A 27,578-nucleotide genomic window follows, 5' to 3' on the forward strand; every position below is an offset into this window, starting at 1 on the left:
TTGGCTTTTTGTGTAGGGTACCTATAGGGTAGTAAGGGATTGTGGAAAGGGTGGACCAGGTTGGAGAGCCTTGGCTACCAATCCAGGGAGTTCAGAGTTTATCTTATGAGCAGTGCAGAATGAATAAACATTTTTTTGTGTTCTTTTTTCCCCCAGGGATATTGTACTTTTGCCACTTCTGATCTGCATTTATGTTATAGTTTATTTGGTATGGAGGACTTCTAAGCTACCTCAGGGCTAGCATAGATTTATGTCACTACAATGTTTCTATCATGAAGTGTTCAAAGAATATTTGTCCAAAAAATTTTGTAACCTAAAGTAAATTACCATTATAGTATATAGTTTGTCTCCATTGCTATGTATGTGGATGAATTAGAACAGCAATGCCAATTTAAAACTCAGATTTCTGTATAATAAGCTAATTCATTTATTAGCTGAACTGTTCACTCTAACGCAGATTACACAAGCTCACGAGATTATTTTTCATGTATCAGCAAATTACAAATTATTTCATGTCACAGAATTTATAGTTAAAACTACAGTATGTTAAATGTTCATATGCCAAAGGTCTGATCTATTATATGATGTATAGGAGCTGCTTCTTTCCCCAGTCCCACCCCTTATCCCCGTTTCTCCTTTTAAGGGAAAAATATATGTTTCCACAAAACTTCAGTTGTGGAATTTGGGAGACGATAAGAAAAATGTGATTTCTAACAGAGGTAACATCCATTATATCTCAAACAGGATCAACCATTGTTTGAAGTAATACAGGAAGCTATGCAAAGACACATGCAGGGCATACAGTTCCGAGAAAGGAATGCTGGTCCACAGATAGATCGGAACATGAAAGATGAAGGTACATAACTTTAGGTACATAGTAAAGATTTAGTGATGAGATGAAATTAAACCTTGTAATTGTTCATTTATTTCACAAGTATTTTATTTGTGTATAAAACTTCAGAATATAATAATGAAAAAGATTAAGAGTTTCTGATCTCACCAGTTTAGTTTTAGTTTCTAGAGGAAAGATAAAATGTTATATCTTTTGTCAGCCAGTTTGAAAGGTAATTTTGGTGCTTGAAATTATAATCATAACAATAATTGCTAATAATTGAGTGCTTGCTATGTGCTAAGCATTGTGCTAACTACTTTACCTACGTTATTCCCATTTAACACTTCTGAGAACATTGGGCATGAGTTACATTGTTCCCTTTTTTCTTGATAAGGTGACTGAAGCAGAGTAGTTTGCCCAGAGTCACACAGGTGCTAAGTGGCAGAGCTAGGATTTCATCCATAGTTTGTCTGCCCCATAATCTAGACTCTTATAAAATACTTTTTATAAAGAGGTTTATTTGTATTCAGAGTTAAAATATACTTTTATAACCTCTTTGAAATTCATCATATTCCTATTTTTATGGCACACTGTCATCATCATTAGCCAGTGCAAGGCTAACAATAATTTTTTTTTTTTTTTTTTTTTTTTTTAAATTTTTTTGCAATACGCGGGCCTCTCACTGTTGTGGCCTCTCCCATTGCAGAGCACAGGCTCCAGACGCGCAGGCTTAGCGGCCATGGCTCATGGGCCCAGCCGCTCCGCGGCATGTGGGATCTTCCCGGACCAGGGCACGAACCCGTGTCCCCTGCATCGGCAGGCAGACTCTCAACCACTGCGCCACCAGGGAAGCCCCCAATAATTTATTTTATTACTCATTCCCCTAAGAGACATTCCAATGGGTTTGTTGTATATTCATGTATTGTCTTACAAAATATATATTGCTTTAAGTGCATGTAGACCTTTTTCTCAACTTCTTAATTTTGAAAGAAATGGGGACTGATAGAAAGTTACAAAAATGACACATAAGCGTACCCTGAACCCTTCATCCAGCTTCCCCCAATGAAGGCATCTTATATAACTGTAGTACAATATCAAGATCAGGAAATAGATATTAGTGTCATACTGTTAGCTAAGCTATAGACCATATTCCTTTTTCACCAGTTTTACGTTAACTCATCTGTGTGTGTGTGTATGTGTGTGTGTGTACTTCTGTGCAGTTTTACCTCATGTATAGTTTCATGTAACCACTACCACAGTCAAGGTACAGAGCTGTTCCGTCACCAAAGAGGTTTTCCTTGTGCTATCCCATTATAGTCACACCAACCATCCCTGGTCTCTAACAACTGCCAATCTGTTCTGCATCTCTATACTTTGTCATTTTGAGAATGTAGATAAATGGAATCATATAGTATGTAACCTTTTGAGACTGGTTCTTTCACTAAACATAATCCCCCTTGAGAACTATCCAAGTTGCTGCATTTATCAATATTTTATTAGTTTTTATTGCTAAGTAGTATTCCCTTTTATGAATGCACCATTCATCTTTCGAAGGATATTTAGGTGGTTTCCAGTTTTTTTGGCTAATACAAATGGAGCTGCTCTAAACATTCATATACATGTTTTTGTGTAAACATAAGTTTTCATTTCTCTGGGATAAATGCCCAATAATGTGATTGGGTGATGTGGTCAGCACATGTTTTGTTTTATAAGAAATTGCCAAACTATTTTCATTTCACATTCCCACCAGCAAGCTGGATAGATCCAGTTTCTCCACATCCTTGCCAGAATTTGTTGTTATCACCTATTTTCAGATGTTCTGATAGTTGTGTAGACCACTACACATTGTGGTTTTGATTTGCATTTCCCTATTAATGGTTTTAAACATCTCTTCATGTGCTTATTTACCATCCATATCCCCTCATTGATGAAATGTCTATTCATGTCTTTTATCCATTTTCTAATTGGATTGCTGGTTTTCTACTGTTAAGTGTGTGTGGTGAAATACACGTTTACCATTTTATCATAAAGTATATCATTTTAGCCATTTTTAAGTGTACAGTGCAGTGGCTTTAAGTACATTTGCACTGTTTTTCAACCATCATCGCTATCCATCTCCAGAACTTTTTCCATCATCCCAAACTGAAACTATACCCAGTTAGCAATAATTCCTCATTCTCTCCCTTGCTAGCCTCTAGTAGCTACTAATCTACTTTCTGTCTCTATGAATTTGACTATTCTAGGTACCTCATATAAATGGAAGTATGTAATTTTTGTCTTTTTATGTCTGGCTTATTTCACTTAACATTGGTATATCAGAGCTACATATACTATACTCTTATGACCTTTGTTTAAACACTACCACATTCCTTTCCAGAATTACTGCACCAGTCTCTATTCCCATTAACAATCAAAGTAGCTTCTTAAGTGTCCATATGCCTACCAACATTTGGCATTATCCTCTAATGCCAAATATGGGTGTAAAGCCTTATGTAATTGTTTTAACTCGCAATTCTCCTGTTACTGAATTTGAGTATTTGCTCATATGTTTATTGGCCTCTTTGGAAAGTTTCCTTTTCTATAAATTATTTGTTCATGTTCTATGCCTTTACTCATCTTTCTTTTGGCATTTCTGTATTTTTCATGTTGATTATCAGGAGTTTTTTGTTTATTCTAGATATTTGTCCATCATTAGTTTTAGAATTGCACAAACCTTTTCCCAATTTATCTATGGTGTCCTTCACCATATTTCATTTCAGAAATCCTACCCCACCTTCATGTCTCAAAGATAATCTCTCACATTAACTTCTATTAACTATGTGAGTTTGCCTTTTACAATTTTTTTTTTTTTTTTTTTTTTTTGCGGTAAGTGGGCCTCTCACTGTTGTGGCCTCTCCCATTGCGGAGCACAGGCTCCGGACACGCAGGCTCAGCGGCCATGGCTCACGGGCCTAGCCGCTCCGTGTCATGTGGGATTTTCCCGGACCGGGGCACGAACCCGTGTCCCCTGCATCGGCAGGTGGACTCTCAACCACTGCGCCACCAGAGAAGCCCTACAAATTTTTTTTAAAAGAAACAATTCTTTCCACTTTAATTCATTCTATTTTTGTTCTTATGATTCTTGTTTTCAAGACCTATATCTGTATTAATTTACCATGTCTATGTTCATTTCTTTAACTTATTAAAATCCATATTGACCCCTAACAGAATAAGTAATTTAGTGTGTGCCCCTCTCCCCGAATTCCTATTTGATATTATCTAGGTGGAATTTCAGTTTGAATTGTTATGACTGTACTTCTTTTTGTTTTCTTTGGTTATTGCTTTTTCTTAGGCAACAATAAACTTTTATGTGTAATTTGATCATCTTTTCATTCCATCTCTCTTACTAGTATCCTCTAAGATTTATTTCTTTCCTTATTTGAGTTAATCAGATGAGCTTATTTATTTATGTTAATATATGAAAACCTCTCAGAACAGTGCCTACTACTACAGTGCCTTGCTGTAATCATTTTATTGTTGCTATATGAGTATCTTTAGTGCTGCTATATGAATGTTTTTAAAGTTGGAACTTACATGTCAAGCGCTCTGAGGCCTTGTATGGCTGGCAGTATTTTTATTATGCTTTCATATTTAAATGACAGATTAGACATAAATGCTTTTTTTCTTCAATGCTTTAGAAAATATTACTCTGTTGACTTCTTGTTTCCAATATTGCTATTGAAAGGTATATGGACCTATACCTTGTTCCATTAGAAGTGATCTACTCTTTCTTTCTTGAAGATTTTAGAACCATCTCTTTGTCTGAATTCAGGATTTTACTCTAACTTTCCTTATCTGTTTCATTTGGTACTGTATGAGTGCTTTTAACCTGAGATCTTTCTTGATTCTAGGATATTTATCATTTTATTTCTTCAAGTATTTTCTTCCTTCTTTCTGGGGATACTTTTGTCAGGATAGCTTTTGATTTAATTCTATCCCCATAGCTTTTATTTTATTTTATTATTATTATTTTTTTTTGCGGTATGCGGGCCTCTCACTGTTGTGGCCTCTCCCATTGCGGAGCACAGGCTCCAAATGCGCAGGCTCAGCGGCCATGGCTCACGGGCCTAGCTGCTCTGCGGCATGTGGGATCTTCCCGGACCGGGGCACGAGCCCGTGTCCCCTGCATCGGCAGGCAGACTCTCAACCACTGCGCCACCAGGGTAGCCCCCCGTAGCTTTTAGCTCTTTTTTTCTATTTTCTCCCTTTAACCATTCCTGCTACCTCTGGAGAATTTTTCAATCTTATCTTCCATCTCACTAATTCATTCTTAGCTGTGTCTATCTACTATTTAGTCCCTTATTATCACTTTATTGTTTTCTTTATTTCAACTATTAAAAATTTCAGACCTAATGTCTCCACTTAGTCATTTTTAATCTCTTTTGTTCCTGCTTCATGTTAATAATATCTTACCTATGTCTTTGAGGATATTTATTTTGCTTATTGTATATTATTGGTCCGTCTGTTCCAGTAATTCTGCTTCATGTGAAATATGTTACTCAGCTTCTCTCTTTTATATAGTCATTAGACTCCTCTGGTATCTAATGTTTATCTTTTCCCAATAAGCTCATATTCCCTTGATTATTAGCTACTCTGTAAGCACTGAAAAGAAGCAATCTCCTTAAGTTGTAACACAGCAGCCTTACGAGCCGAGGTGGAATAAAAGTCCAAAGTGTCTGGTCAGGTCTCACGTATTTTTTGTTTGTTTTGTTTTTTTTGTTTGTTTTTTTTGGAGGGGGTTTTTTTTTTAAGGAATTTATTTAGTTTTGGCTGTGTTGGGTCTTCATTGCTGCACACGGGCTTTCTCTAGTTGAAGTGAGCAGGAGCTACTCTTCTTTGTGGTGCACAGGCTTCTCATTGCAGTGGCTTCTATTGTTGCAGAGCATAGGCTCTAGGCACGTGGGCTTCAGTAGTTGTGGTCCGCGGGCTCAGTAGTTTGTGTCTCGTGGGCTCTAGAGCACAGGCTCAGTAGTTGTGGTGCACAGGCTTCATTGCTCCACGGTATGTGGGATCTTCCTGGAGCAGGGCTCAAACCCGTGTCCCCTGCACTAGCAGGCGGATTCTTAACCACTGCACCACCAGGGAAGTCCTCACGTGTTTTTATTGGTTTCTCCCAAACATTATGTGACTTCTTCACATCAATACCTCACATATACTTCTGTAGTTTCTCCAGGGTTGATTGTGGGGAGGGAGCCAATAGCCTGGAATACTTTGCCAACTCATCAGAAAGTGCAAAAATAAATTTTCTACCCACTTTTTGCATTTGAAACAACCTATTCATTCATAGTCATTTTGACTTGTGTACCTTTTTGTATGTGTTCTTATGACTTTGTAGCTAAATCTCTGAGATTTACTCACTAAACATTGACTATCCAATTATTTAATATCAAATAAATTAAAAAGCTCTTTGCCTTTGTGTCATATATTTAATATCAAATAAACTGAAAAGCTCTTTGCTTTTGTGTATCACTTGACAAACATTTTCCAGAAGCTAGTACCTCTATTCCTAGCTCATAATAGAGGAAATAGGAGGAGGTAAAAGTAGCTTGCCCAAGGACATACATCAACCATCCATTAATAAACATAGGGGGAAGCATTCAATCTCACCAGTACTCAAACAAATTCATGTTAAAGTAGATCACTCTCTCTCTCTCTCTCTCTCTCTCTCTCTCTCTCTCTCTCTCTATATATATATATATATATATATATATATATATATATATACCACATCTTCTTTATTCATTCATCTGTTGATGGACATTTAGGTTGTTTCCATGTCTTGGCTATTATAAATAGTGCTGCTGTGAACATTGCAGTGCATGTATCTTTTTGAATTAGAGTTTTCATCTTTTCTGGATATATGTCCAAGAGTGGGGTTACTGGATCATATGGTAGTTCTATTCTTAGTTTTTTAAGGAACCTCCTTACTGAAGTGAGCCAGTGAACAGTTTTGAGCAGGAGTGATATGACCTAACTTAGATATTAAAAATATCACAGTGACTGCACCAACTTACATTCCCACCAACATTGTACAAGTGTACCCTTTTATCCACATCCTCTCCAACATTTTTTATTTGTAGGCTTTTTGATGATAGCCATTCTGACAGATATAAGGTGATACCTCATTGTGGTTTTATTTTCATTTCTCTATTAATAGCTGTGTTGAGCATCTTTTCATATGCCTATTAGCCATCTGTATATTTTCTTTGGAAAAATGTCTATTCAAGTCTTTTGCCTATTTTTTATTTATTATTTGGGTTTTTTTAATATACTGTGTTACATGAGCTGTTCATGTATTTTGGATATTAACTGCTTATTGCTTGCATCATTTGCAAGTATTTTCTCCCATTCTGTAGGTTGTCTTTTTGTTTTGTTGATGGTTTCCTTTGATGTGAAAAAGCTTTTAAGTTTAATTAGGTCCCATTTGTTTATTTTTGCTTTTATTTCTTTTGCCTTAGGAAACAGATCCAGGAAAATATTGCTGTGATTTATGTTAAAGAGTGTTCTGCCTATGTTCTCTTTTAGTTTCAGGTCTTACATTTAGGTCTTTAAATCATTTTGAGTCCATTTTTGTACATGGTATGAAGGAATGTTCTTATCTCATTGTTTTACATGTGTCTGTCCAGTTTTCTCAGCACAACTTATTGAAGAGGCTGTCTGTTCTCCTTTGTGTATTCTTGCCTCCTTTGTCATAGATTAATTGACCATAGCTGCATGGGTTTACTTCTGGGCTCTCTATTCTGTTCCATTGATCTATGTGTCTGTTTTTATGCCAATACTATGCTGTTATGATTACTGTAGCTTTGTAGTATAGTCTGAGGTCTGGGAGGGTTATACCTCCAGCTTTGTTCTTTTTCCTCAGAATTATTTTGGCAATTCAGGGTCTTTTGTGGTTCTGTATAAATTCTAGGATTATTTGTTCTAGTTCTGTGAAAAAAACGTCATGGATATTTTGATATGGATTTAAATCTGTAGATTGCTTTGGGTGGTATGGCCATTTTAATAATATTAATTCTTGCAATCTAATAGCACAGGATATCTTTCCATTTCTTGGAATCATCCTCAGTTTCCATCATCAATGTTTTATAGGTTTCAGAGTATAGGTCTTTAACCTCCTTGGTTTAGTTTATCCATAGGTTTTTGTTTTGTTTGTTTTGTTTTGTTTTTTTACTTTCTCTTTCTGATATTTCATTATTAGTGTATAGAAGTGCAACAGATTTCTATTTATTGATCTTGTATCTTACAACCTTGCTGAATTCATTTATTAGTTCTAATAGTTTTGGGATGGAGACTTTAGGGTTTTCTATATAGAATATCATGTCGTCTGCAAATAGAGACAGTTTTACCTCTTCCCTCCCAATTTGGATACCTTTTATTTCTTTTTCTTGTCTGATTGCTGTGGCTAGGACTTCCAATACAGTGTTAAATAGAAGTGGCAAGAGTGAGCATCCTTGTCTTATTCCTGAATTTAGCAGGAAAGCTTTCAGCTTTTCACCATTGAGTATTTTTGTTGGCTGTGGGTTTGTAGTAAGTGGCCTTTATTATGTTGAGATATGTTCCCTCTATACCTATTTTGATGAGAGTTTTTATCATGAATGAATGTTGAATTTGGTCAAATGCTTTTTCTGCATCTATTTATTTCTTTTTATTTATTTATTTTTGGCTGCATTTGGGTCTTTGTGGCTGTGCAAGGGCTTTCTCTAGTTGCGGTGAGCCGGGGCTACTCTTCGTTGTGGTGCGTGGGCTTCTCATTATGGTGGCTTCTCTTGTTGCGGAGCACAGGCTCTAGGCATAAGGCTTCAGTAGTTGTGGCATGCAGGCTGAGTAGTTGTGGCTTGCAGACTCTAGAGCACAGGCTCAGTAGTTGTGGCGCACGTGCTTAGTTGCTCCACGGCATGTGGGATCTTCCTGGATCAGGGCTTGAACCCGTGTTCCCTGCATTGGCAGGTGGATTCCTAACCACTGCACCACCAGGGAAGCCTTCTGCATCTATTTAGATGATCATGTGATTTTTTTTTCTTTCCTTTTGTTAATGTGGTGTAACACATTGATTGATTTGCCTATGTTGAACTATCTTTGTGACCCTGGAGTGAATCCAGCTTGATCATGGTATATGATCCTTTTTATGTATTATTGGATTCAGTTGGCTAATATTTTGTTGAGAATTTTTTCATCTATATTCATCAAAGATAGTGGCCTGTAATTTTCTTTTTTGTAGTGTTTTTGTCTGGTTTTGGTATCAGGGTGACAGTGGCCTAGTAGAATGAATTTGGGAATGTTCCCTCCTTTCAGTTTTTTGGAATAGATTCAGAAGGATAGGTATGAGGTCTTATTTATATGTTTGGTAGGATTCCCCTGTGAAGCTTTCCACTCCTGGAATTTTGTTGGCTGGGAGTTTTTAAATTACAGATTCAATTTCACTTCTAGCAATCAGCCTGTTCAAATTGTCTGTTTCTTCTTGACTCAGTCTTGGCAGGCTGTATATTTCTAGAAATTTGTCCATTTCTTCTAGGCTATCCAATTTGTTGGCATATAACTATTCATAGTATTCTCTTATGAATTTTTGTATCTCTGTGATAGCATATATTATTTCTCCTCTTTCATTTCTTATTTTGTTTGTTTGGATCCTCTCTATTTTTTCTTGATGAGCCTGACTAAAGGTTTATTAATTTTCGACAAAGTAACCTAGGTTGTAGGTTTTTCCCTTTCAGGACTGTAAATATATCATGCCACTCCCTTCTGGCCTTCAAAGTTTCTGCAGAGAAATCCGCTGATAATCTTATAGGAGTTCCCTTGTATATGACTCTGTTTTTGTCTTGCTGCCTTTGAATTCTCTTTATCTCTAACTTTTGCCATTTTAATTATGATATGTCTTAGTGTGAGCCCGTTTGGGTTCATCTTGTTTGGGACCCTCTGTGTTCCTGTACCTGGATATCTGTTTCCTTCTTTGGGTTTGGGAAGTTTTCAGCCATAATTTCTTCAAATACATTTTTGATCCCCTTCTCTTTTCTCCTTCTGGAACCCCTATATATTGACACATTTTATATTAGCCCATAGATCTCATATGTTGCTTTTTTTTCCCATTTGTCTTTTTGTCTGCTGTTCTAATTGGATGATTTCCATTATTCTATCTTCCAGATCATGTATGCATTCTTCTGTGTCATTTAGTCTGTTATTCATTGCTTCTCAAGTGTTTTCTATCTCAGAAATTGAATTATCTCTTCTTTATTGGGTCTTCCTTATAGCTCCTTGTTAAAATGATCCCATGCTTAGATCAATTCTCTTTCTTAATTCAGTTAGCATTTTCATTACTAACTTTTTGAACTCACTGGTAGACTGATTATCTCTGTTTCATTATTTATTTTTTCAGGGGCTTTCTCTTGCCCTTTCAGTTGGGAGTTCTTTACCATTTCATTTTGCTTAACTTTCTCTGTCTCTATGAATTTAGGTGAAACAGTTATTATCATGGTCTTGAAAGTGTGTTTTTATGTGAGGGCATCCCTGTGTGGACTACATGTGCCAAATATCTTTAGTGTGAGGGCTGGATTTGATGTGGACACAAGCCATGCCTTTCCTCAGGGTGTACTGGCCACTATCACCTTGATATGGGGTGTAGGTGGTCTTGTAGGAGCTGGAGCCTACACAGGGTGTGAGGTGGGATTTCTTCTCTGTTCAGTGGCAGTCACTGCCCTTTCAGGGTCAGGGTCTGCTCCCAAGTTTCTGGAGCAGGTGTCCTGAAGGTCAGGCTCTAATTGGCTCTGTTCCCTTTAAGTGTGTATTTTTCCTTCTCCCCACACTGGGGCCTTTGCCCCAGAGGTGGGGGGGTGCTATAATAAGTGGGGCTCATACACTTACAGAGGTCCAGTGTGCTGCCTGTGTAGGCATCCACTCAGACACAGTCCAAGGTCACATTTTTTTCCCCTGTTGTAGTTGTCCCAGATCTAGTGCAAGGTTATGGCCTGGAGTAGGCAGGGCTGAAGCATTCACTCAACTGACACTGGGATTCATGGCATTGTGGTTGTGGGAATTGAAGCAGCTTCACTCCTGTCAGAAATCCGGGATGTTTCTCTGGCACTGTTTGAGTAAGTGCCAACAATGGCCACTGCCACCCTACCTGGACCACAATCCAGGGCCCCAGACTGCCTTCTGTGTCCCTGCATGGAGTCTTTTCCCAGGACCTGGCTGCCGTAAATCCAGTGCCAAGCTGTGGCATGGAGTGAGTGGGGCCATGGTGTTTACTCAGCTCAGATTGGGGAGCACAAGGAGGCAATAGCCACTAGGTAGACCTCTCTCTTCACCCTGTCTTATGGAAAGCCAGCACCCACATACTCCTCACAAGTGGAATCTGGGCATCTCAAGCCTTTCCGTCTGTCCCAGGAGTTCTCCAAACAGCCAAGGGAGCTTGTCTTCTCCATATAGGACCCTAGAACTTGGACACCCAGTCTGTGGCTCTACCCACTCACTTCCCAGGGTGAGTGTCTGCCCATGTGATCTCCCTTTTCCCTTATTCCCCTCCCAGGGGCACAGGTTCCAACCCAATGCCTTTCTTTTCATCCTACTTGATTACATGGGAATAATTTTTGCAGCCTTGGTTGTGAAGGAGTTCTTCTGCCAGGTTCCAGTTAGTTTTCCATGAGAATTTTTCCAAATGTATATATATTTTTGATGTGTTTTGGGAAGAGGGGTGATTTCTACATCCTCTTACTCTGCCATCTTGATCCCCCATTGAAGGGAAACTTTTTCTTCTTTCTCAAAGTTGTTTTGGCTCTTTGGGGTCTTTTATGTTTCCATGCAAATTTTAGAACTAGTTCTGTGAAAAATGTCATTGGTATTTTGATAGGGATTGCATTGAATCTGTAATTTGCCTTGATAGTATGGTCATTTTAACAATTTAATTCTTCCTGTCCATGAGCACTGTATATTTTCCATTAGTTTGTATCATCTTAGATTCCTTTTATCAATGTCTTATAGTTTTCCAAGTACAGGTCTTTTACCTCCTTGGTTAGATGTATTCCTAGGTGTTTTAGTCTTTTTGATGCAGTTGTAAATGAGATTTTTTTCTTAATTTCTGTTTCAGATAGTTCTATCAGTATATAGAAACACAACAGATTTCTGTATGTGAATTTTGTATCCTGCAACTTTACCAAATTCATTGATGAACTCTAGTCATCTTTTGATTGGTGTCTTTAGGATTTTCTGTATATAGTATCATGTCATCTGCAAACAGTGACAGTTTTACTTATTCCCTTCCAATTTGGATTCCTTTTATTTCTTTTTCTTGTCTGATTGCTGTGGCTTCCAATACTTCCAATATTTTGCTGAACAAAAGCAGTGAGAGTGGGCATCCTTGTCTTGTTCCTGAATTTAGCAGGAAAGCTTTTAACTTTTCACCATTGAGTATGATGTTAGCTGTGGTCTTTTCATATATGGCCTTTATCACGTTGAGGTACATTCCCTCTATACACACTTTGCTGAGAGTTTTTAATCATAAATGGATGTTGAATTCTGTCAAAAGCTTTTTTCTGCATCTGTGGAGATGATCATATGATTTTTATTCTTTAATTTTTTTAATGCGATGTATAGATACCACATTGATTAATCTATGAATATTGAACTATCCTTGCATCCCTGGGATGAATCCCACTTGATCATGGTATATGCTTTTTCAAGTTGAATTTGGTTTGTTAATACTTTGTTGAGGATTTTTGCATCTGTGTTCATCATCTCTGAGTTATTTAAATTTTTAATTTTAATTATGAAATATCTCAACATACAGATAACGATGTAAATTATGCTTTGAACCTAGAACTGAAATTAGACAGATATTAACAATTGGCCAGATTTTCTTCAGATCGTTCTCTTTTGTTTTGAAAAGAAATAAAACACCACAGATACCGCTAAAATTTCATCTCTATCTCTTTCTCTTCCCTCACTCTCTAGAATTAACAACCATCCTATAATCAGGATTTACTATTTCCATGTATATTTTTGTATTTTGTGTGTTTATGTGTGTTTGAGTATGTGTAAATTATGTATGATATATATTATGTAGCATATATTCAGTATATCATAGTATATACTGTATAATGTATATATATTATGTATTTTATGTTTTCTAATTTTATACAAATATTATCATATTAGACATAGCCATATAGACATACGTGGTTATATGTGTTAGTATTATCTATATTTTAAATTTTACAGAAAAGGCATCTTATTATGCATATCTTTTGTAACTTATTTACTCAGTCATTCTGATTTATCCATTTTGCTTTATGTAGTTCATTAATCTTAAATGGTATAGAGTTTCCCATTATATTACTAGACTAGGGTTTTTCTGTTCCTCTTCTCAGCAGTTATTTATTTTCTTGCTAATACAAGCAGTGTTGCAATGTATATTCTTGTATGTGTCTCCATGTTCACATAGGTAAGCATTTCTCTAAAGTGTATGTCTAGAAACGAAATTATTATGTGGTAGAATATGCACATCTTCAACTTTTAAGGTATTACCAGATTACTCTCTAGAGTAGTTGTCCTAATTTATTATATTTTTATAAATGTTTTATTTTTCTTTTTTAGGTTTTAATATAACTGCAGGGGTTGATGAAGAAACAGGATTTGTTTATGGAGGAAATCGCTTAAATTGTGGTACATGGATGGATAAAATGGGAGAAAGTGACAGAGCTAGAAACAAAGGAATCCCAGCCACTCCAAGGTAGTGTTTATTTTTAGTGCTTATATAGTTATATCATTTGTAAAACCACATACTTGTGGAATCTTTTATTCTATTAACCATGAAATCTTCATGTTAAATCAGTCAAAATCTTCCTTCCTTCCCCCTACTTCCCCTTCCACACACTCCTTTGTCTCCCCTAATATACACATACACAATCCTCTTGATATAAGTCATCAAGTAAAGCTCTCTGTTCTCTTCTGGACATCCTCATGGGTTGACTACCTGCAGGCACCTCAAAGGAAAGTTTTGTGACTTATTATCCCCATGGTTAAGACATTTCTTTATAACATGAAGTGTTTTCTTTGTAAGTATTTCATTATTATTATCTTTTGTAAATATAGAAAACAACCAGTTGTCCTGTCTTTTATGAAATCCTTTCACTTTCTGAACATTTTCCCCTTAATTTTTAAATCTTTTATCCCATCATTTCTTTTTATGATTTCAAGTTCTTACTACAATATCAAGTCTGAGAAACTATTTTCTTAGTCCAAATTTTATCTTCAATCAGAATTGTCAAAAAAAATTCTTGAATAGTAGTTGTCATTACATGTTTTACAAATTCTTTTAAAGACCTGTTTATTTTGGTGAGTTATTAGATCTTATACTTCCCTTTCATTTTCCCTAAAAATGAGCTTTCAAATTATGATGTTCACCTTCCCTGGCTTTCTTCAATTCAATATCCCATATTTTCTGTCTTTTTCACTGGAACTCTATCCCAGTATTCTCTGACTCCTACTTCTGCCTTTTTCCAGCAGCTATCTCCTTTTACTCCATAATCTCTATTCTACTTCATAGAATTTTTAAAAAATACATTAAGTTGATAAGCAATGGCAAAGTAATAAGAGAAATGATTTCTTTTTTTTTAATTGGAGTATAGTTGCTTTATACTGCTGTGTCAGTTTCTGCTGTATAGAAAAGTGAATCACAATTTCTTATATATGCAGTGCACATTCCTATAAAGTGAGGATTTTTTTATAGACAGTCATTTTTATAATGTGTTAGTTATATAATCCTTCAAAGCTGTTTTTTGAATGCCCTTTCTTAAAAAAAATATTTATTTATTTGGTTGCACCGGGTCTTAGTTGCAGCTCGCCAGCTCCTTAGTTGCGGAACGCGGGCTCTTTAGCTGTGGTATGCGAATTCTGATTCATTGCAGCATGCATGTGGGATCTAGTTCCCTGACCAGGGATTGAACCTGGGCCCCCTGCATTGGGCGTGGAGTCTTTCCACCGCACCACCAGAGAAGTCCCTGAATGCCCTTTAGATAGTGCTTAATTTACTCATTGTCACAGAGTAAAATTTATTTTTAATTTTAGAGATGGGTCTGCTGTGGAAATTGTGGGCCTGAGTAAATCTGCCGTTCGTTGGTTGCTGGAATTGTCCCAAAAAAATATTTTTCCTTATCATGAAGTTACAGTAAAAAGACATGGTAAGCTGTTTCTTTTGTTTACAAAGAAACTCCAAATGTACTGTCTATATTCTTAACCTACGTAATCATCATGTGACTCAATGAACTAGTATTAGAAAACCCTTAAGATTAAGGGGAAAGACAAACCATTAATTTACTAGTATGAAAACTAACAAACCTGATTACTAACCATATTTTTATAGCAACTTTGAACTGAGATATGAAGAGCATCATACTTATTTTTTTTCCTCAGTATGACTGTGAGCAAGTCAAGTTTTGGTGAACAATTATGAAATCCTTACATCTCTTTTTCTAGAGCAGTGCTGTCCAATAGAAATATAATTTAAGTCACATACATATTTAAAATGTTCTAGTACCTACATTTTAAAAAAGTTAAAAGAGACAGGTGAAATTAATTATGATTATATTTTTTATTAACTCAATATATACCAATTATTATTTCAACATGTAATCAATATGAAATTATTCATGAACTATTTTACATTCTTTTGGGGAGTACTATGCCTTTGAAATGCAATATATATATAAATATATATATATATAAATACAGTATATACTTCTGGCATCTTTCAATTCAGACTAGCCTCCTTTCAAGTGCTCAATAAAGGTAATTTTATCAAATGTAAGAGTGAGCCAAGCAAAGACAAATGATCTGGGATCATTTGTTAGAGTCTAATCCTTTTTTGGTAATACAGTGAAAGATAATTTTTAATTTCTGGGTAGTGTTCTTCAAAAAGCCCTGACAGTTTTAAAAAGTGGATAATTTATTGACTAAATATTACTCTTTAGCTGTAACTAAATGTATGGGTTTCTTTGAATGCCTAAAACTACCAAGTCTTTTGTAATGTTTCAGGAAAAGTTGTGAGAGTCTCATATGATGAATGGAACAGAAAAATACAAGATAACTTTGAAAAGTTATTTTATGTGTCAGAAGACCCTTCCGATGTCAATGAAAAGCATTCTAATCTGGTGCATAAACGTGGCATATACAAAGATAGTTATGGAGCTTCAAGCCCTTGGTGTGACTACCAGCTCAGGCCTAATTTTACCATAGCAATGGTTGTGGTAAGTGATTTGTTCTGTTCTTTCCAAATTTCAAAAATGTTATGATAGGGTTTATTTAGTTCTTTATTCCCATTTGTTTTCAAATTCATTGAATTGCTAAAAAGTGCATTGTTTACCAGCTAGTTTTATATGGTCTTTTCTAATGAATAAAGCATTATGCATATCACCATTAACCTATAACATTTGGTGTCAAAAAATAGAAAATAATGGATGATGACTAATGAAGTTCTTCTCAATAACACACATAGAAAATGATGATATTTGTACAGCACGCTGGCCCAAATGGATTAGGTCGCTGCCAGATCCAGCTGCTTCAGTTAGCCCCAGGCCCTACCCAGCTGTCTTGAAAGCAGAGGGCATCTGTATTTCAGCACACCTGTGCCATGACCAGTGCCTCAGCACACTAGTTGGAAACATCTGGACTAATGAACTAATATGGGTAGCTTCAATTCACATTCCGTTTTCTTTGTTGTATTGCACTAATGAGTTCTGTCTAGCCAAGAATTCTAGACTCTCCTTATTTTCTCTATACCTAGTCTAAAAATACAGTAAAATAGAGAATGTATGTGTTCTTCTATGCCCGCCTAGATGTTGCCACTTTGTCAAAAAGAGTATTAAATGTAGTATTATTAATTATAGTAGAATAAAAAATACTAAGGTACATAATGGTAGCTTTGATTCAGTGTGCATTTGATTTCATTTAACATTTAAAATTAATGCAGATTCTTAGTCACCAATGCTTTCTCTCCTTCTCTACATCACAAGTAAATTTACTCATACTATTGGAGTGCAAATCCTTCTGTATTATATTATGACCCTAAAAGCAAAAAATGAGTTCCAGATGAACTTAAAGGAAGCTATTGTAAATCTTCTAAAGAATGAATTATATGGGTTTAAATGTGTTCTGCCTTCACTGTAGCTGTGACAGCTTCATTCTGGAGCTAGTATACTTTCTTAAGTGACACAAGGAAACAATCACCTCAAACAGCTTTCCTAACCCTCTAAGGCCGAGATCAGCACTTCCAAGTCGGCCTGATAGGATTAGGTCTGATGAGGCATCTGCACTTGATTTCTGACCGGCACTGTACTTTTAAAGTTTTCGTTACTTTCCAAGTTTATAGTCTATTTTCCAAAGTGGGTGGACACTAATTCTTCTGTGATCTTAAAAAGTTTGTATATTTGTTTTTAACACTCATTAGGCCCCTGAGCTCTTTACTACAGAAAAAGCATGGAAAGCTTTGGAGATTGCAGGAGAAAAATTGCTTGGTCCTCTTGGCATGAAAACTTTGGATCCAGAGTAAGTTATAAGTATTAAGAATTTTGTTCATATTATACTTAATATACAATTATATTCATATTGGCATGAAAACTTTGGATCCAGAGTAAGTTAGAGTATAAGTATTAAGAATGTGGATATTTTATTGCATCAAGCCATAATTTTTTTGCTTATCAATAAAATCCCTAAAATTGCATTCAAACTGAATTTTTAAAAATCTGTTTTGTATCTTCATTAAACATCAATGTTCAAAATGCCTTTGGCTTGTTCTATATTCAATAATCAGTAAAAGAATTTTAATTTTATAAACTAATATGTCATGAATATTTTCTAATGCCTGTTTTTTCTGACTGTAAAAGTCATACATGATTATTATTAACATTGGAAATATAGATGTATTGTCTCCTCAGAGACAACCTTGATTTTCTAAATTGTTGCTCGTAGTAGTTCCTTCCATATTTCTAAATGGTATGTGTTTGCACCTGTTTCTTGATTCTTTTAAATATTAGACATTATTTGCTTACTGCTTGCGATGACAGATGAGGATTTAACTCTGTCCTTACCTTGCCACAAACTCTTTCCATCCTCTCTAAGTAATTACACCACTATTTTTACTGAAACCAATAAATAATTTTGTTTTTATGGTTATGTGTTTATCTCATTTTGTATTTCTTCTCTTTTTCAATTTTTTTTGAGTTTCTAATGACCTTTCTGTTTTTCTTCTACTTTTTTGCTTTAAAGCTTGATACCCATCATCAATTTGCTTTCTCTTTCATGTATGAGAGATCCTCATTTTTGTAGTACCTTTACCTTTGTAGATTTTTCCTGACTTATTGTGTACTCATTTCAGTCTTGAGATGCAAAATTTTATATGTGTGTACTTATCTGCATTCTAAAGTATTCTCAATATTTTCAGAGGTGTTAAGAACCACTGGTCAAAACTAAAACCCACAGTAAAAGCTTACTCATTGCAAGTTCTATCTATCTCACTAAAAGAAAAAAAAAAGTAATAATTTAATTAAACAAGAGTGTAGATAACTGTCTTGTATTAAATGTTGCAGTGTTTGTAACTTTAATTTGTAAGTATGTGTAAATTGTGTGCATTTAGTTGCTATTTATAATCTAATAATGTACCAAGTTTACTTAATTTTAAAATAACTTCATGGAGAAGTTTAAAAAACAACCTTTCCAATATATAATAATTAATAAAACCTTATCTTTAATGTTTACTAATTCAAATTATTCTGTGTATATTTTAATTGTTATAAGTATATTAGAGGCCTAGTGAAATAATTAAATTCAACCAATATTTAGTGCCTCCTTGAAGGCAAGATATCTGAATATTTTATATTTTTTGTATTAGGCAGTAAGTGTTTCTTAATCATTCCCTAACACATTCTGAACTCAGTATATACTAATTTAAGGTTAAATGGATGATGAGCTTTAGTCTAGAGATTGGAAAACAAAATAAGTTGATTAGTTCTTACCTTTGCTATTAGGAAATTTTTCTAATGCTTTCTGTGTAATGCCTGATCTTTTTTTAACCTAAATTTCAATTATTTTGCAGTGATATGGTTTACTGTGGAACTTATGACAATGCCTTAGACAATGACAACTACAGTCTTGCTAAAGGTTTCAATTATCACCAAGGACCTGTAAGAATTTAATTTTTCTTCCTTGAGTTTTCAATTAAAGTTATTTTTCAAATAATTTTTGATATCCACAGCTCTTTTTTTCCCTTCACTTTTAAATTATCTTTTTCAGGAGTGGCTGTGGCCTGTTGGGTATTTTCTTCGTGCGAAATTATATTTTTCCAAATTGATGGGTCCCGAGATTACTTCAAAGACTATATTTTTGGTTAAAAATGTTCTTTCTCGCCATTATGTTCATCTTGAGAGGTAATTTGTCAGGGCATGTAATTTTCAAAATTAATGTTTAGGGGCTTCCCTGGTGGCGCAGTGGTTGAGGGTCCGCCTGCCGATGCAGGGGACACGGGTTCGTGCCCTGGTCCGGGAGGATCCCACATGCCGCGGAGCGGCTGGGCCCGTGAGCCGTGGCCGCTGGGCCTGCGCGTCCGGGGCCTGTGCTCCGCAATGGGAGAGGCCACAACAGTGAGAGGCCCGTGTACCGCAAAAAAAAAAAAAAAATTAATGTTTAGTCTATTTATTAGCTAGTAAATGGCATTTCCTTAGAATTCATTTCAGTATATTCTATGTGAAATTTGAAAGCTTTACTCTTTAACACAAGTTCTATGTAATTTTCACCTTCTTTTAATTATTTTAGGTTGTTATTTAATTTAAAGACTTGATATTGCATGACTTATACATGTGGTGGAATAGTCTTTGGTTTTTAAAATTTAGCTGATATTTTTGGGTATGGTTAGCACAGGATAAATACAAAAACTAAAAGTGTCAGGCCTTTTGAGTTAACTGATTTAAAGATATATCAATAAATAATTTTCAGAAATGATTTCATTATAATTAAAATATCAGTGTTGGTGTTTTGACTATTTCAAACCCATTTGTCACCTCCTTTGTCCTAATTATTAGCAGATAAATAGTATCAGAGTTATGTGTCTTTATAAGATGATATAACTCAGTCAAAAGGTATCTTAATTTCACAAGTTCTAGATTAAACCTAGATATATGTACATCTTATTGCTCAGAATAATTATGCATAAATATGCATAAACAACATAGTTTTATCTCCTCTATTATAAGAACATGAGGGACTTCCATCTAGCAATATGAATGTTGTCAAAATTTTTCTTTTTATTTAAAGTTTATTTTCATTAGCTTAAGTATAGTCACAGAAACCCTAATCCTGTCACACTTCTACTTCATCTAGAGATTAAGTCTGAAGTCTGTGTGATGTGAACATTCTTATATTCCATCCTTTACTGGCCAAAGTATTTCTCAATATTTGCATTGCTTTTCTCTTTCTTCCTTTTTTTCCACGAGGAGTAAGAATATCTTGCACTGCAGAGATGATTCTTCTACTTTACCTATAATCACATACCTCCTACCTGTTCCATGACCTTGTCAAATAGTTATCCTTTCTTGGTATTCCACTTGATCCCTCCTTCCTAAGCTACAAAGATATCTGTCAGCCTATCCTAAAATAAAGTCCCTTCATGCTGTTCCTGCCTCAAGCCTTGTTTTATCATTCTGTTCTCTTTTCAGTACATTTTCTATACAATTAACCTCATTTATTTTTCTTTTCTGACACCCAGTCAGTCATCACCACGTACAATCTGGCTTTTGTTTTGCCCTCACCACTCTGGTAAAGCCACTCAAGAAGATCCTTTCTGGTTCCCAGATCCCATGGCTTCCTTTCAGTTCTCTTCTTTGACCTGGCTATAGTATTTGACATTGTTGCTTTCCTCTTTTCATGAAAAACATTATGCTAGCCACAGCATTAGGTTTCTCTTGTTAACCTAGTAATAGTAACCACTATAATAATAGCAAATAATATTTATTGAGTACTTACTATCTTCAGATATTGTTCTAAATGCATTCATATAACATTACTCATTTCATCCAAAAAACTATATAAAATAGCTACTACTATTATTATTATCCTATTATTGTTATTCACATCTCCACTTACTAGCTATGTGGCTGTGGGAAAGTTACTTAACTTCTCTGAGCCTCAGTTTCCTCATCTTAAATGGATGTGCTGGTATTGTTTTGAGGATTAATATATTAGTACATGTAACACAGACGAGATACTAACTCAAGATATGAGCTACTGTCTTCATTTTATAAATTAAGCTTAGAAAGTTAAGTAATTTATACAAAGTCAAATGGCAAGTAATTTGGTAGAGCTCTTATTGAACTCCAGGCAAGCTGATTTCACAGGCTGTGCTCTTAACCACTTCACTATTGGCTCTATTTACTGTTTTTCTGGCTTTGCTTCCTGGCACCTAAATATGTTCATTCTCCAAAACTCTATCCTTGATCTTCCTTTCTTTTCTATCTGACTTATCTTCTGTTATATTTCACCTAATTTCACATCTTCACTCTTCAGGTAATTTTTAACTTTCATAAACTCCACTTCTATTTTTTAGCTACCTGATAAACTTGTTACCTCGGATGGCCTTCTGCCATCACTCATTTTCTCTCACATGTTTTTTCTTCCTATAGTTCCCATCTTTGTTACAGTATTACCATTATTCCTGCTCTGCAAGCTCAAACACCCCAGGTACTTTTAAATTTTACTTCATTACCTCTCCAGAACATCCAGATAGTTGTCAAGACTTGATTATAGTTCTGTTCCTTCTAACAGCCCACCGTGTTCCTTTCTGTTGCCAATGCCTGATTTGTAACTCATAACCTTTTCTATGGACTAGGCAATAACCTCCATACTTCCACTCTCTTTTCTCCATTTTGGCATATTACCCCAAACAAGATCAATCTTGTGGAAATATAACTCACAATTTTAATCTTATGTTTAAAAATCTTCAGTAACTCCCCACTGGCTACAGAATGAAATCCAAATTCTTTAATTTCCACAATTTTTTCTCAAACTACATTTCCATTTTATTTCTTGCTGTTTCCTGTAGCTACTTTTGATAGCATAATATGCTTTAACTGTGAGCTTTGGATTCAGATTGAATTTCAAATTCTGTCCTTACTGCTTATTTTTGCATGTGACTTTGAACAAGTTACTTAACCTCTCTGAAATAAATTTCTTCATCTATAAAATGAGAATAATATCTCATTACTTGCTGTCAAGACTAAATGAAAAGATAGATCAAAAATACTTGTCACCTGTGGGGAGGTGCAAGGCCAGCACTGTCCCCACTAAGTCCTCAAGGCTTGTTCTCTTGGCTACATGAGGCTGGAAATGATGGAGTTCTGTGTCACTGCTTTCTACTGCTTTACCCCAATATGTAAAACTTTTTCCTCAATAAATGATAGAATAAGTAAAAAAAAAAAAAAGTCACAATTCAAGAAATGGTTTCATCTAAAGTGCATTATTACTTTTTAAATTGTCTATAGAATCTGTAGTAATGTCAATATTCTCATTCTTGATATTGATAAGTTGTATTTTCTCTTTTTTTTTCCTGATCTGCCTGGCTAGAGGCTTATCAATTTTATTGGTCTTCTTAAAGAACCACCTTTTGATTTCATCGGTTTTCTTTTTGTATTGGTTTTCAGTTTCTATTTTATTGATTTCTACTCTACTTTTTATTATTCTCTTCTACTTACTTCAGGTTAATTTGTCTTTTTCTGTTTTTTCAAGGTGTAAGTTGAGGTCATTGATTTAAAGACCTTTCTTCTATTCTAGTATAGGTACTTAGTGCTATAAATTTCCCACTATGTACTAAATTAGCAATACCCCAAAATTCTGATGTGTTGTGTTTTTTTTTTTAATTCAGTTGAAACACTTTCTGTTTTCCCCTTTGTTTTCCTCTTTGACTCATGTGTTATTTAGAAAGGTGTTATTTAGTTTTCAAATATTTGGGAATTGTCCAGAGATGTTTCTGTCACTGATTTCAAAATTAACTCTATTGTGGTCAAAGAATATATCTAATATGACTTATCTTTCTAAACTTATTGATACTTATTATATGATGCAGAATATGTTCTAACGAGGTCACTAAACTCTTTGCAAGTGAAAAACTGTGCCTCGTGCTGTTGTTGGGTGGAGTGTTCTTAAAATGTTGACTAGGTCAAGTTGGTTGGTAGTGTTATACAAAGTACTCATAGCTTTTCTGTCTACTTGTTCTGTGAGTTACCTAGAGATGGGTATTGGCATCTTCTGCTACAATTATGGATTTGTCTACTTCTCCTTGGAGTTGTATGGGTTTCTGCTTCAAGTATTTTGAAGCCTTATTATTAGATGCATAAGTGTTTGGAATTATTATGTTCTCTTGATGAATTGACCCTTTTATCATTACGAAATGACTTTCTTTATCACTGGCAATATGCCTGTGCTCCAAAATCTTCTTTGTTTGATATTAATATAAGCACTCCAGATTTTTTGTGTGTGTGAATCTGTTTTTTTAATTGAAGTATAGTTGATGTATGTACAATATTATATGTTACAGGTGTACAATATAGTGATTCACAATTTTTAAAGGTTATACTCTATTTATAGTTATTATAACTCCAGATTTCTTTTGATTAGTTGTGAGAATGATATATATATTTCCATCTTTTTGCTTTTAACCTTTTTGTGTCTTTATATTCAAAGTAGGTTTCTTATACATAGAGCATATAATTGGGTCTTATTTATCTATGCAGCCTGATAATCTCTTCGTTTTAATTGGGATGATTAGACCATTTACATTTAATGTGATTATTTATATGGTTAAGTATACATCTATTTGCTTTCTGTTTATCCTGTCTGTTCTTTGTTAGCTTTTTCTTTTTTCCTGCTTCTTTTAGACTGATTATTTTATTTCCATTTTATCTCTTTTGTTGGCTGATTAGCTATTCTTATTTCAGTTTTTTGAATGTTTGCTTTAGGCGTATAGTATACTCTTTAACTTATCATAGTTTACTTTCAAGTGAAGATATAGTGCTTCAAGTGTACTATAAGAACCTTAAAATAGTATAGTTCCATTTCTTCCCTTCAGACCTGTATGCTGTTATTGTCATCTATTTTGCTTTTACATATATTATAATGCCCATACTACGTTGTTATATTTTTCTTTCAATCAGTTATCTTTTGAGGTTATTTAAATAATACAGAAAAAAGTCTTATGTAAATACATAGTTGCCAGTGTTCTTCATCTCCTTGTGAATATCCATATTTCCATCTGGTATCATTTTTTTCTGCCTAAGGACTTCCTCTATTATATCAGGTCTGCTCATGATGAATTCTTTAAGCTCTTGTATGTCAAAAAAGTATTTGCCTTCAATTTTTGAAAGGCGTTTTTGTTGAGTATAGAATTCAATGTTGACTAGTTTTTCTTCTAGTACTTTAAAATTGTTGCATTATTTTGACAAGAAATCTGCTGTCATCCTTATATCTAATTTGCCATTAATTTCATTCAGTGTATTTTTCATTTCATACATTGTAGTTTTAATCTCTTGAAGTTTGATTTGGGTCTTTTGTATATCTTCCATGTCTCTGCCTAATATTTTGAACATATGGAATACAGTTACAGTAACTATTTTAATGTCTTTGTTTGCTAATTGATTTCTGGGTTGGTTTCACTCATGATATTCTCTTATTATGGTAAATATTATCCTATTCTTTGCCTGTTAGTGTTTTATTGGATGCTAGATGTAAATTTTACTTTCTTGGATGTTGGATTTTTTTCTGTATTTCCATAAATCTTCTTGAACTTTAGTTTGGAATGCAGTTAAATTATTTGGAAACAGCCTGATCTTTTCAGGACTTGATTTTAACTTTTTTTGGACCTAACTAGAACAGCATTTAGTTCAGGACTAACTAGTCTACACTAATGAGTCAACACTCATCTGAGTTCTCTATCCCATTTCCCTAAAATTACAAAGTTTTCAAATCTACCTGGTGGGAATAAGCACTGTTCCTGACCCTCTCTGAATGGCAGGTACTACTTCATCTAATACTTTTGGGTGGTTCTTTCCACATCCTTGGTTAGTTTTCTCTTGTGTATTTGCTGATGATTATGCTGCAAATACTTGAGTGGGACCCTTTACATGTCTCCAGAGTTCTCTGTTTGTGCAGTTATCTCATCTCTAGTACTCTGACCTGAAAATTCTAGCTGTCTTGGTCTTTCTGGACTCTCAATTCCATCTCTTCAGCTCAAAGAGTCTGCCAGGATCCACCTGGGTTCCCCTCCCTTTGTCAAATCCTAGACGCTCTCTCAAGACAGGAAGGTATAGTAATCATAGGACTCACTTCAATTTTTTTCTTATTTCTTAGGAATCATTCTTCTTTGTTGCTTAATATTCAGTGTCTTAAAAACTACTGCTTCGTATACTCTGCTGTCGCCACCACATGGACCCAGCTCACCCTGCTTTAGCTCTGACATCCCATGCTGGGGTGCCACAAGACATAGATGCCCTCTTCACCTTCCTTGGGCCTGACAACCACATGTAGGCCACTCTTATGCATGGATGCTCTCCTTGCACCACGTGGGCTCTGAACTACCCCCACCCTTGCTGTGAACTCCTTCCTCATACCCCCTAGACTCTAACATTCTACTCAGTGCTACTCCTGCTACCCTTCTCTCCTTCCCTCCTCAACTGTAGTTACTGACCTTCTTGGTCCCACCTAATGACTTGAGGAATGAATTTTTCAGAAAGCGAGGGAAAGGGGACTTCTTTATACAAGTATGGGTATCTTCCACGTTCTTGTGTTCATATCCAATTATGAGCAGCATTTAATGGTTCTGTAAGTTTGTTTTGTTTCTTAATTTTGGTGCTGTATTAGTTTGCTAGGACTGCTGTAATAAAGCACCACAGACTGAGTGGCTTAAACAACAGAAATGTATTGTCTTATGGTTTTGGAAGCCAGAAATCTGAAATCAAGGCATCTGCAGGACCATGTTCTGTCTGAAGGTACTAGGGAAGGATCTCTTTCAGCCCTCTCTCCTAGCTTCTGGCATTTCCTTGGCTTGTACAGCATAATTCCAGTCTTCTCATGGCATTCTCCTTGTGTTCATGTTTGTGTCCAAATTTCCTTATTTTGTAAGGACACCAATCATATTGGATTAGGGGCCCACCCTGATCCACCTTAACTAGTTACATCTGCAACAACCCTTTATCCAAATAAGTTCACATTCTGAGGTACTGAAGGTTAAGACCTCAACATATGAATTTTGAGGGGGACACAATTTAGCCCATTATAGATACTCAGGAACCCAACTTCAGTAATCTGACATGTTACTCTGAAGTAGTTTGAACACTTGAAAATGAATAAGTTTTCTATGTTTTCTGTTTCTCTATGACAGTTTTTTGAAATATGGTACCTAGCTGATATTATTATTAATTATTATTCAAAATATTGCCATGTTTACCTAATTGAATCATTTTTCATTTTTATTATGAAATATTTCATATCTTCAGAAAAGTATATATAAGTTACAAAGCATAATAATGAAACAAAAAATGAACCAAAAAAATGAAACATTACAGAATTCTGTATTTTTTTAAATTTCATATTTAAGGGATTACGTTACATCAAAATGAAGAATAAATTTGCTATGCTAATAATGCTGTGTTTTGATAGTGAGATCTGGAACAAGTCATTAACCTTCATAAACTTCTCTTACCTCCTCTATAAATAGGAATAGTTATGATACCTACCTTATAGAGTTGCTGTGAGCATTAAATGAGACAATGTATATAAATCACTTAGTATTAGAACATAATTAATGTACAATAAATACTAACTGTACTATTATTCAGGATAATGAGAAATTAGTATGGAAATTTAGATTGTTTTTAATTGGCATTCTTTTCCTAGTCATAATCCAGTGTTTCTTCATCATTTCATATTCATTTTATAATTTTGTCAAGATCAAACATAATACAGTCACATAATTACAATTTGAGTCTCATAAACTTACTCCAAAAGAAATAAAATTAGGCCTGAGAGGATGTTTGTATCTATACTTATATATTGCTTGGGATGGTAGTTTCCTCTGTTTTTAAGACATAAAGGGATTCCTTTGTAATTGAAAGTCTTAAATCCAAAAGATTGAATATCAAAGAATAATTTCAATCTAAATTCTTTATACATAAGCTTTAGGATATTCTGTTTTATTTTGTAGTAAATGAGTACATATTGTTTTCTAAAAGAGAAGGCAAAATCACCCAGGTGTATTGCCTATTTTGTTAATCCAACAAGATATGTGTTTGATTATATCTCATAAAATGGCTTTTCTTTCTTTAAGATCCCCTTGGAAAGGACTTCCAGAACTGACCAACGAGAATGGCCAATACTGTCCTTTCAGCTGTGAAACACAAGCCTGGTCAATTGCTACTATTCTTGAAACACTCTATGATTTATAGTTGACTCATGCATATGATTGCATTAAGTATGCAATCAATTTTATTGTTGAATGCAAGGTAATAATGTAATGTAAATGCTTTATATGCACATGCTAAAGTCATTCTTAAAATCTCATTCATATAATACTGATGCCCAATTTAGGTAAGACTGTAAAGCATTAGTTTTTCTTCTTCTTTTTTTTTTTTTTTATAGGATGTTTGTCTTTTGAATTCAGGAAGTATTCTTCAAATGCCTAGAAAAA

General features: G+C 34.9%; 1 protein-coding gene across 6 annotated transcripts in view; it reads left to right on the plus strand.

Annotated features, from left to right (window-relative positions):
* AGL (amylo-alpha-1, 6-glucosidase, 4-alpha-glucanotransferase) overlaps positions 1-27,336 on the plus strand; it is a 75,809-nt gene extending 48,473 nt beyond the window's left edge. For all 6 annotated transcript variants that reach the window (XM_065887128.1, XM_065887137.1, XM_065887146.1 and 3 more), the window contains 8 exons: positions 745-856; positions 13,454-13,589; positions 14,927-15,039; positions 15,893-16,104; positions 17,304-17,401; positions 18,948-19,035; positions 19,145-19,278; positions 27,219-27,336. In XM_065887128.1, the coding sequence (XP_065743200.1) occupies positions 745-856; positions 13,454-13,589; positions 14,927-15,039; positions 15,893-16,104; positions 17,304-17,401; positions 18,948-19,035; positions 19,145-19,278; positions 27,219-27,336 (1,011 nt within the window). The remainder of the gene's footprint in view (positions 1-744; positions 857-13,453; positions 13,590-14,926; positions 15,040-15,892; positions 16,105-17,303; positions 17,402-18,947; positions 19,036-19,144; positions 19,279-27,218) is intronic.
* The last annotated feature ends 242 nt before the right edge of the window (positions 27,337-27,578 follow it).

This window comes from Phocoena phocoena, chromosome 1, assembly GCF_963924675.1.
Source record: "Phocoena phocoena chromosome 1, mPhoPho1.1, whole genome shotgun sequence".
In the NCBI taxonomy this organism is placed as follows: domain Eukaryota; kingdom Metazoa; phylum Chordata; class Mammalia; order Artiodactyla; family Phocoenidae; genus Phocoena; species Phocoena phocoena.